This window comes from Rhinoraja longicauda, chromosome 33, assembly GCF_053455715.1.
Source record: "Rhinoraja longicauda isolate Sanriku21f chromosome 33, sRhiLon1.1, whole genome shotgun sequence".
Taxonomy (NCBI): Eukaryota; Metazoa; Chordata; class Chondrichthyes; order Rajiformes; family Arhynchobatidae; genus Rhinoraja; species Rhinoraja longicauda.
Window position 1 is genome coordinate 12,189,681 of NC_135985.1, and position 12,136 is coordinate 12,201,816.

The window sequence follows — 12,136 nt, forward strand, 5'->3', positions numbered from 1 at the left end:
TGATCGCCTTCCCTTGCTAGGATTTTCTGAAGCCGGTCTGTGATGTGTTGAACCCTGGCACCAGGGAGGCAACAGACCATCCTCAAGTCCCTCCTGCTGCCACAGAATCTTCTATCCGTCCCTCGGACTATGGAGTCACCGACCACTACGGCTCTTCCAGACTTCGGTCTCCCCTGTCGTGTATCCTTGCCAACAGGTCCGCCACTCGGACTGGAAACGTCTTCTGCCCCGACAGTTCCCAAGAGGGTATACCTATTTGCAATAGGCACAGCCACTGGGGTCTCCTGTAGTCCACGTCCACTCCCCCCGGAAACAGTCTCCCACCTTCGCTAATTGCTGGAGTGAATGGGTTGTCCAACCAAGAGGGAATAAATAATTGGGGTCTATATTCCTTGGAGTTCAGAAGAATGAGTGGGGATGTTATTCAAACATGCAAGATCCTTTGGCCAGTTTTCTGAGTAGATATTAGGATGTTTTCAGTGGTGGAGTCACAAAGAAGGGGATATAAGCTTGAAGAGTAAGTAGGTGAGATAACACCAGTAAACTGGGCAACTAAAAGTGATTGTGTAGTTATTACCACAGTGCCCACAGTGTATTTAATGGGATCCAGCTGTGTGCAAATTGGCTGCTGTGTTTCAGCTCGTTTACTACACATTTTAAGATTTTTTTCATTGGCTGTAAATGTCTTTGAGACATCTGGAGATTGTGAAATGCATTTTATAAATGCTAGGTTTTTTTCTTCGCTGTTTTGTGATTAGGTATGCTCCATTTTAAACAGTTTAATAGTTCTGTCAACAAAAGACAATTTAAAATCTTAAATTAATTCAGCTATTTCAGTGTAACTAGAAATTTAAAGCTGATTACCCATGGTAAATATTAATTTGTTGCCCATTAAGTTAATGGGGAACATATTTCAAAATGTTAGCCTGTCAGAGGTTTATCTGCGCTACTGGGCGTAACATTAATATATTGTCCAAAAGCACATTTCCCACAATAGCATGCTAATTGGTATCTTGGGCAAGTAAATTTCATCTTTTTCTTCCTAGTAAAGATCATTTGATGTATTTTCCTTCGCAATTCATTCTACCTTATCCACATTATCATTTTTGTTGGATTTTAATGAATTGATTGAACGACTGAAAGATACAGCATGGAAACAGGCCCTCTGGCCCACCAATTCTTTTAATCTTTTCTCCATTCCCAATAGTTGACCTTTACAGCATTTTGTATGAACTCCGCTGAGTTACTCCAGCATTTTGTGCCTACCTTTGATTTAAACCAGCATCTGCAGTTCTTTCCTACACAAGTTTATGACAGTTTGTTTGTTTAAAAAAAAATTGATTTGTTCTAAATTTTAATGGTGTTGGCTATACAGTCTGGTAAGGAGAACAAAAATTTCAACGTAAAAAGTTGAAAATACTTTTGTGATTTGTATTAGTTTTCTTTTAATAGTCATTGGTATCTTTAGCCTTTCCTACACTGTTTAATTTTACAAAAGTAAGTCCTGCCCTATTTTTTCACCTTTTACGATTTTTTTCTTGACAATAACTCATCAAATCCATGATCATCCCCAATATTTAAGTTTCCCATATTCTTTCCAAATTGCGTGACTCTTGTCTTTGACAAGATAAGGATTTAAACCATATAATTTAGACTTAAATATCGAGCATCCGAAAAAGTGTTACGTAGAATTTGCCAACAGCAGAGGTGAATTTATCTAACTGTCCAGAATGTAGAAGTAAAAGTGATAACAAACAAAATGTCTCACTTTGTAAATATAAAGTATAAAATCAAGAAAATCATGTTAAAATTTTGTAAATCAGAGGTTGCGCTTCAACATTCAGTTCTCGGCACCACATTTTTGGAGTGATGGGTTTTTTGGCACATGCACCAGAAAGGAACTGGGGATGCATCCATTGAGTTAGGTCTAGTGACTTGAAGCTGAGTATACCTGCTTTTAGAGTTTACGTGTTTGGGGCAAGGGCTTTATGTATTTGAGGGGGACACGGTGGCACAGCCGGTGCCGTACCGTGCTAAAGACCCAGGTTCAATCCAGACCTTGGGTGCTGTTTTGGGTGGAGTTTGCATGTTCTCCCTGTGACCGCATGGGTTTCCTCCGGGTGCTCTGGTTGTCTTTCACATCCCGAAGACGTTCAGATTTTTTAGTTAATTGGCATCTATAAATTGCTCCTAGTGTGCAGGGAGTGGATGTATAAGTGGGATAACATAGAACAAGCGTGACTGGGTGATCAATGGTCGGCAAGGATACATTGTCCAAAGGGCCTGTTTTATCACTCTATCGCTAAAACTAAACCCTTAAAGGAAAAGTGTCGATGGAGGGAACCATTTTAATTAACAAATGGTAACCATAACATACAGATTTATGATGTTTGGCAAAAGAAACACTGTAATGGGGGATGGAAATTTATCGTATGGCATGCACTGTTTTTTGGAGAGGCCGATCATCTTTTGCCTGGTGCTTTCCATTGGTTGACACAGATTTGATGTGACATTTAGCTCTGAAGTGTGGGATTTGCTTTGCACTTCACATGTCTGTGCCACTTATTTTCTAAAAGCCATTTGTACTTCCAATGCAGTTTTTTATTTTTTGCTTTTAGCAAGAAGTGATGAAGTTTACAGATCCAGAAAAACTCTACCTCTACCTTCAGTTGCCTTCTGGTCCCAGCAATGGAAACAAAAGGTAAAGCCAACATGGATATTCTGTTACTCTTTATATAGCTTTTCAAGGGACTATATGTTTATAAATAGTAACTACTTATAGAAAATAAGCAACAACAAATGCTCACGTCAATTAAACTTCAAAGAGGAATCAATAATTTTGCTATAAACAGATGCTGAGTAACAACAGTCAAATAGAAAAGAGGTGCCGTTTAATTATTTTGAACAAGAAAAAGTACTTTGTTCCAGGCAAGTTGGAATAGTGGCTCATAAGCTTAATTTTAGCAGCCTATATTTATCATGTTATGATATTCGTAGGATCCACAAGTGAATAACTTAACCTTTTGTGCACTGCTCATTAAAAACTTGAGTTTTAAAACAGTTTGTGTTAATTATTGATTTTACTCTATATCTTTTGACATTATGCTCTTGAATTGATGAACCCTGACCAATTTTCAGAACATTTTTCAGCAGGATACTACAGTTTGAAGCACAGTCTGGCGTTGATATATGTAGCAGAAAATTCGCACTGCTAAGTTTCTAATCTTATCCTTGCTCTACAAGTTGAAAGGGAAACTATTTCAGATGGGAAGTCTTAGTGGTCTTTCAGGCTGAGAGGTTGCTTGAAAATAGATTTGATAAATTTAGAAAAATACTTCTTTTTGGCAGCAGACAGTCCTGGAGGCAATAATATGGAAGAAAATGCCTCCTTGTTCATTCTCCACCAATAGATGAATATGTCGTTTGCCCAAATTGCAAAATACGTGGGAGTAGGCAAAGAGAAAACTGGACCAAGTTCTTCGCTTGGACTCTGCAGTCCATCATAATGTTAACTGTGTTAATTAACACGTTGAAATAATTTCATCAAAACTACTGCATGATTGGTTTCCTTTAACAAATCATGCAGCTGTAAGTAGCAGTTTTGAGGTCTGGTAGCTTGATCATTTTCAGCTGTTTAAATGGCACGTTACTTCAAGTTTACTGTTCACATGTAGCTCTGGAATTGGCTCCAGGTATTATCTGCATTTGAAATGTGCAAATTGTTATCAGTCTAAAATAACCATAAACAATCAGTTTAATGGGATTTGCTGTGTATCTTCTAGAAAATAGAAGATAAACATCCCATTGAAACTCGTTGAAAGGGTTTGATTGGAGGGTTTTTACTACGAGAGCAAGAATAATATGGAGGGGTCATAAATGAGAGACCATCGCAATTAATCCAAAAGGGAATTCTGGAAATAATACTTTATGTAGTGTTTAGCATGTGGCACTTACCATTTAAAAAAAGTAGATGAGGCATTTAAGAAGAAGCTAGATATATATGAGGGAGTAAGGAATGAAAAATATATTGGGTTTGCAGAAGAATCAGTGCGAAGTTCAATTCCAAATATATCCTTTTGGGTCAAGCAGTCTATTTCACTGTTGTAACTGCTGTACAATTATAAAGCAAGAATACTGATTAGGCCATTCGACCCAGGTCAAAAGTTAGCTTTACTGTAGGAGCACCAGATTTATTACATCATTCATCAAAATTGTAATGCAGTTATAAACAATCAGTATGATTTTTCTTGCATTTTATGTTGGGCTAGGGTTAGAAAATCTGCTTCCTTTGAGCTTTATTCCTGCAGCGTAATCAGCCTCAGTAACATATATTTCTAATCTATTTTGTAGACTATAATAAATATTGAGGAATATAATTATTACAAGTAAGCTTTTAAAAATTCAAATAGACAACTGTTATTAAAAAAAATAGTTTGACTTGGTTTTCCTGATTTATTAGCAACTGGAATAAGGAAAACATATTAAAATGTTAAAAGCTATTAACTTTATTTCAGAAATCTTTACTGTAAGAAATAATTGAAATTGTATTATGAGAAATTGCCTTAGTAATTAATTCATAAATTAATTAACTTGTCACAAATTCCAAAAGGTTAGATTTAATAGTAACTTTTTGCTTGTTTCTTAAAACCAGAAAACCTTCCCTGTGCAGCTTGCTTAGTTTGCATGTTGCAACCATGCTAACATTTCTTCGTTTTTCCAGCAATCTAAGCTCTTTGTCGTCCAGCCGTACTCTACAAATGCATGCGTGTAACTGGATCCAAAATCATTTGGAGGACCACTCAGATACTTCATTGCCCAAGCAAGAGGTTTATGACGAATACAAGTAGGTATTACATTAGAAACCCTAAATAACCAAGGGAAATATAGATTACAGATGTACTTTAAATTTGGATTGTAATTTATAAATGATGCATCGGTGAAGAGCTTCTTTGCAGTATGCATAACTTAAGCGATATATAAATGTTCTACAATTTTTTCTAATTGAGGATAATTTAGATTTCTTCAAGATTAGTCCGTTGAATTATTATCTTCAATCTTTTTTACTCTCACAGATTTTTCTATTATTCTTTAATGTTATGGGACAGAGCCATAACAACAGATAATTGAGTTTCTTCCCTTTTGATAATTTTTTAAATATTGATCTAATCATGGTTATGAAAACATAAATACATAGAGGAGCAATGATTTGACCGTAATATTCTTTGTTATCCGTTGTTAAAAAGACAACCTATTTTTCAGGATATTAGATCTTCAGCTGAGAGAGCATCTATGAAAAGATGTGAGGAGCTATAAAATAATTTGGTTACAACTAAAGAAGAATGCAATACCTGGAGGCAAATAGCATATTTTGTAGTTATGTTTGCATTTTGTAAACTACATTACCAATACTTTGATTAAACCTGGTTCTCCCTTGCTGAATTTGCAGTCTACTGTCTGCCCGAGGCCATACTTAGTTAGGCCAGATGGTGAAGGCAAGTGCTGTTGGCTCACCAGATGTCAGAATCCAGCATTATTGAGGGATGGTGACTCGGCCTCTGGCAGCACTGAGGCCTTTGGCCTTAAATGTCCCTGACAGGATTTAGTTACATTTGAAAAAAATCGAGCCGTTTTAGCACCCCTCGGAGCCCTGCATTCGTGTATTCACTGAATTCAGTCTGCATCTGGAACGAGCTGTTGAGGCAGATACAATTACCCATCCAAATCACTGTGCCCTCGCCTTTCTTCACGACTGACACCTGGGACAAAATCCAAGAGACCCAGTGTGTTTTAAGCTTTTTCGCTTTCTCTTCCCTCTCTCCACCCCTCCCCTCCCCCAAATCAAACTTCTCCTGACCCAAATAATATAATGTTAGGGAAAACACAGTAATACTGACTCTCTCGATCTGTCATAAAGTTGTAAACTTTGGCACTTCACAGACCTACAGTTATCTTGAACTTCACTTTCAAAGTGTCAGATGATCTATGATCTATGACAGTGATTTCACTTGGAGCCACCAAAAAATGATCATGATTAGTCCAGCTATTTTTCATAATTTGGAATCATAAAATGAGGTAAATACTGAAAACGTCAAATCATCAACCTAAAACTTAACTGTTTTTCTCTCCACAGATACTACCTGAGCTGCTAAGAATGTCTAGAATATTCTGGTTTTATTTCAGATTTCAAGCATCCATGGCATTTTACTTTTAAAATTTGGTTATTATTTATACAAGGTAGTTGTGCCTGAAAGCAGGTGAGTTAGTTGAAGGATTATCTGCCCACAACATACCTCTAACTTTCCATACATTTTTTTTGTGAAATTACTTCATTTTAAAGATTGATAAAATCATAAATAATTTGGAACACAGAGGATGACCATTATGAAAATCAAGTTCCCCGAGATCCATAACTCAACAGGTCAGGGCTCTTCAAGTAATCATCTAAGTATTGTTTATGCGTGATGAGTGTTTTATCTGTACACTCATTTTAGGCAGTGAGTACTCGGCACTCTAATTCCTCCACCTTAAATCCGTACACCCTGACTTTTGACCCTTCTGCTGAAGAACGTGGATCATTCCCATTTATCCTACCAGGCCATTAATTTTAAAATGGTCTTTCCTCGGTCATATTGCTAATGAAAATAACCATTGGTTATCCAGTTTTCAGTTCCTGGTTCAATTTTCCTGTCTGGGCAACATCTTTGTAAATTCCTGAATCCTCCTATAGTCTTTCCTATCATGTGATCTTTGCTGTAAAGAGACAAGTAATAACAGCAGAATCTGATTGATATAATAGTTGTAGAAATGTTGTGCAGAGTCATTTGGTAACTGGAGTACATCACAATGAATGCTTCCAACAAGGACTTTGTTAACTACAAGATTTGCAGGCAGCCTGAGGATGGGATAACTTCTGAGGTTTAAACATTTTCGATTGTTGAAGTGGGAAAGGTTTGTCCAGAAATGCCGAAAGCGCAACCATAAATTGTTCTAATGAAATGGTTTCCAGCTGCCCTGTATCTGCAATGCAGTTTTGTGACTGATTAGCTGCAATTTTTTAGCAGGTTTGTTGAGAGTCTTTGTGGCACAAAGACCCATTGCTATTCCTATTCATGAAATGGAACATCACTCTGTTCAGTTCAGACTGGAACTTACTTATAAGAACAACAATGTCAGTGCTCGTGGTGGCAAACTGAATTTAAAACTATTAATTTTGGCCCTTAATTTCAGTGATGTGATTTCGGATGATGAGCAGTTCTTTATTTGACCAATTGGATATTGTTCATCGTTCAATGGAAATATAAGAGCAATGTCAATTTGGCTGAATGTTTGTCTTAGTTTGTAAAACTGTGATTTTATTTGTCACCACTAATGCAGATGGATCTGTCGAGTTTACCATAATTTTTTATTTCAGATGGAATCACAGAAAATTAAAAGGACAAAGGTGATTTAGTCTGATATCCAGCATCTGCAGATTTTTGCTTTTCAATTGAGTATTTGTTCATGCAATCATTTTACAAAGGAACGGAAGTTCCTTGTCATAAGTGATGGGAATATAATTAGGCCATTCGGCCCATCAAGTCAACTCAGCCATTCAATCATGGCTGATCTATCTCTCCTAACCCCATTCTCCTGTCGTCTCCCCATAACCTCTGACACTTGTATTAATCAAGAATCTATCTATCTCTGCCATAAAAATATCCACTGACTTGGCCTCCACAGCCTTCAGTGGCAAAGAATTCCACAGATTCACCACCCTCTGACTAAATAAATTTCTCTTCATCTCCTTCCTAAAAGAATGTCCTTTAATTCTGAGGTTCTGACCTCTCTTCCTAGACTCTCCCTCTAGTGGAAACATCCTCTCCACATCCATCCTATCCAAGCCTTTCACTATTCTGCGTTTCAATGAGGTCCCCCCTCATTCTTCTAAACTCCAGCGAGTACATGCCTAGTGCCGACATGCGCTCATTGTAGGTTAACCTACATTCCTGGGATCTTTCTTGTACACCTCCTCTGGACCCTCTCCAGAGCCAGCACATCCTTCCTCAGATATGCTGCCCAAAATTGCTCACAATATTACTCAGCATTACATCCCAGTTTTTCTATACAAGCCCTCTTGAAATAAATGGTAGCATTGAGTTTGCTTTCTACAGAAAGCACTTGTCAGTCCACAGAACTTGAATATAAATATGACTCGTGTTTTCCCCCCATCAGTATTGTCACCATCTCTGTGCATTAGGATTTTCTGCTTATGTTAGGGTCAATTCATGCCAAAATATAAATAATTTTCCCACTTTGTGAAAGCAAATACTTGGAGCAAATTTTATCAAGTTACCTTGTTTAGAGAACTTTTAAAATGTAAAATGCCCCCTTATACCTTGACCACTTAGTATAGAGTCTCTATACTAGTTTCTGTTGTATTTCATCTTAATCCCAAGGAAGGACGTGAAATGATCATGGTGGTCATCATTCCACCAGGTGGCGCCATCAGCGATGGCAGCCTTGTGAATGGTCTGTCTTTTGTTATTTTTTGTGTGTTTTAAAAGTATGTGTTAATGTTCTCTGGTTTGTTTTATGTGGAGGGGGAAACCTTTTTTCAATCTCTTACCTTGCCGGAGATGCGATTGTTTACCGGATCGTATCTCCGGTCTAACATCGTGGAGCAGGCAGCCTTGCTCGAGACTGACTTTGAGCCCCACCGTGGGGCCACGGACTTACCGTTGGAGCCTGCGATCCCTTGCCTTGGATCGACGCTCCAACTGCGGCCTACGGATTTCAACATCGAGGAGCTCGCAGTCTTGGATAGAGACCGATGTCGGGAAGCTCCAAATCGCAGACAGTTCGACTAGCCCCAGGGGGGCTGAGATTCCCCCCGATGCAGGAGCTTGATCGCCCTGACACAGAAGGCCCGTCCGCCGGCTACGGGAGCCAGGATCGTCCCATCAACGGAAGACTCGAGGCCCCTGACTGCAGGAGATCAAAGAAGGGAAGAAGTTTAACTTTTTTGCGCCATCCATCACAGCAAGGAATGTGGAGGAGTCACTGTGCGGATATTTATGTTAAAATGTATTTTGTGTGTTCTGTTGCTTTTTATTGGTATAATAACTATGGCAAAAACAAATTCCTCGTATGTTGCAAAACATACTTGGCTATTAAAGTATGATTATGATTTCTGTGTTTAAGTTGAATGTAAAACAATTTTAGGTGGTCAGTTAAAGTGTAAGCTAAATTTGAATTTGTACACGTTTATGTGCATAAAATATTGTAACCTCAATAGTTTTCACATTATGGTGCAGCTTTATTTAGATTTTTTTGCATGTTCTCATTGCTTTGGTATTCTTGGTTGAGAAAATGCGTTGTCAATTATTAATCCATCCATGAACATCATTCAAGTCTTGGTATTGGTGGGCATGATGGTTTAAATGTTGATTGCACATCAAAATAGGTTAATAACCTACATAGGCTAATAATCTAAGACTGCATATCATAATCTTCAACCATGCATCTGAGCAGTTTACTAGTTTTCAAAGGCTTGTGGGCATTTCAAGGACACAAAAGGCTGAACTAACAGATTTTCCTCATTAGTTTATGTTAGTCCCTGTTAAAACCCAACGCATTTTAATCGCTTTTTTGGTGTTGCGTCATATCATAATCAATTTCACAATAAACCAGCAAGTTTAAACGGAGTTGGGGAAATGGGTCTCCATTTGGTTTAAGGAGAGAATGGAAATGAGGGCTCTGGTGGGTTTGAAGGACAGTGGCGAATATGCCCAGCCTGATCTGCCAGGCTAGTCTTCCCACTCTGCATTTCACAACGCACATACATTTTTTGTCTGTATCCTCTTTTGCTCCCATTCACTCATTGACAAGATAACATTGTTTACAGTTTATCCTCATGCCACTCCTGCGTTATCCTATCAGAGACACACTTCTCCCCCAACCTGCAGATTTTATCTCCTCCACCCTGAAACATTAGCTCTGTTTCTCTTCCTGCAGATTTACTTGTTCTGCAGTGTTTAACGTGTGGTCAGGGTCAGTGTAATTACTGAAGCACCTTAGATACTACAACATGCTTTGCGTTATACATGGTCCTCAGGCAAAAAGATTTTGTGTCTGTCTCTCCACAAGTTAAAACTTACTGCACCTCTTGTTCCCATGTGGCCTTTCAGCCAAGTATTAACATCCTAAATCTGCTTACCACTTGGTTTCTGAGATGCCATCTGGTATGAGAGGGCAGCAGTACCTTAGCATCTAAACAAATCAGTTATAGAGTACATAAATACACCAACGTGTAATATAAATGGCTTTTCTTTCAAAATCCCTATTGTGTATACTAAGTGAGTAGTGATTTAGCCTGCAGCTTAAGTTCTGCAGTTTCAATGAAACACCCTGAGGTGCATTTGAAAGGCGTTGGAGAAATTTGCATGCAGTAGTTGCCAATATGAAGGATGCTAAGCTGGAGGAAGAATTTAGCTCCCAGTGTTTAACTTGTACATAAACATGGATGCATGTGTCAGTCAGATAAGGTGAAATTCAATTCCAGGGTTTTTTAAAAAGTATTTAAAGGGAGTGTCTTGAATAATAAATAGTTATGTCAAGTTATTCAGCAATTGCTGCCTTTCATCTATTGTCAATATTGCAACAGCTATCTTAAAGTTTTGCAGTTCATACTAATTTAAACAAAATTGGCTGAAGATATTATCTTTTGGTACATTAATGTAGATATTTCCCACAATATGAATATTTTGGGTTGATGATTTTGTGTGTGCTGATATTTTGTGTGTGCACCTCAGTATCTGACTTTACTGGTTAAAATGTGCAAATTTGTCCTGTTTTTGGCAAATAGTTGCAATCTTCATATACTTTACTTTATGAAATATGCTTTACTATTTCTGACTTCTGATGCCTTAGAAAACAGAGTTCCAGAATACTGGCATTGGATCCTTTTTTAGAAAGTTTCATTGTGCCTGGAAAAGTTATTTCTTGTAATATCATTACACCCTAATAGTGGTCAATACCAACATTCAAGCATTGTTTAGTCCAAATGCATTATAATTCATGAGTAATGGGGAAGACGATTCTTACTCTGGCCAGCAAGCCATTTGAGAGGTAAACCCCCACTTCAATGGAGAAGACTTGATGAGAGCAAGACTTCTGAGCATTGGAGCAGTTCCAAATCTCACTGGCTGGCAGAGCTACCATTTAAATTGTATTTACTATGAACGGTGGATCATCAGCACCAATCAAACATGCATTGCTTTGTAGTGTGCGTCTTGTCAGGTGTTTTATTTATGAATATGTGAGTTTTATGAATTGTGATTTGTTTACACAGTGAACAATTCCCCCCGTTTTCCTTTTTTCTTCAAATAGTGAATTAACAACATTGTAAATTTTAAAGTATTTTGTTACACAGCAGGTAAATTTAAGCTTTAAATTACATTGTGTTACTATAAATTTGTGTTGAATCTTTATCTTATTCCATCGCTGGATTTTTTTAGACTTTTTAAATATGGTTTTGGCCACCTTTAAGGAAAATGTACACGATGTTTTGTATTGAGTAACTTTTCTATTTCCCATTATTATGCACAAAAAATTGTCAGATGTAATTTTCTAAGAGCCGATGATTTCCATAAAAGGTCACGCAATTCATAATTTACTTTTAATATCACTGGCTTTTAATTTAAAGAACATGTTTTAATGTGGTTTCTGCATTTGGTGGGGACAATATAATCTGGGGGGTAAATATGAACTATAATGCAACAAATGATATTTAAACCTACCCACAGTCAACCATTACTGATTGAATTAATAGGCCATGTGGTGGGTTCTGTATTAAAGTTCAATGGGCGAGTAAATATAAAATGAACGAACAATTATTGATTAAAAGTTTCTGCAGTTACCGATTGTTAAAGAGCTTCGATCCATGCATCATACTGAAATGCAAGATATTTTACAGACTTGCCTTTTTCAATTAAAATAAAGACGACAAATGAAAGAATTACCCAGCAGGGCAGGCAGATATTTTGTTTTTAATTTGAATGCTCTAGTACAATTTTTTTTTAAGATGATTTGGCCATTCTGTCTTTAGAATTCCAGAATTTTTCACTTGTCAGATCTAATGCATTGCAATTGGAGCTGA

At 37.5% G+C, this 12,136-nt stretch overlaps 1 protein-coding gene across 1 annotated transcript in view; it reads left to right on the forward strand.

The window, feature by feature from the left end:
* Positions 1-12,136, forward strand: part of LOC144609141 (DNA-binding protein RFX7-like) — a 57,701-nt gene that overhangs the window by 22,112 nt on the left and 23,453 nt on the right. Inside the window, exons 3-4 of the mRNA XM_078427553.1 lie at positions 2,619-2,701; positions 4,721-4,843. Of these exons, the coding sequence (XP_078283679.1) occupies positions 2,619-2,701; positions 4,721-4,843 (206 nt within the window). The remainder of the gene's footprint in view (positions 1-2,618; positions 2,702-4,720; positions 4,844-12,136) is intronic.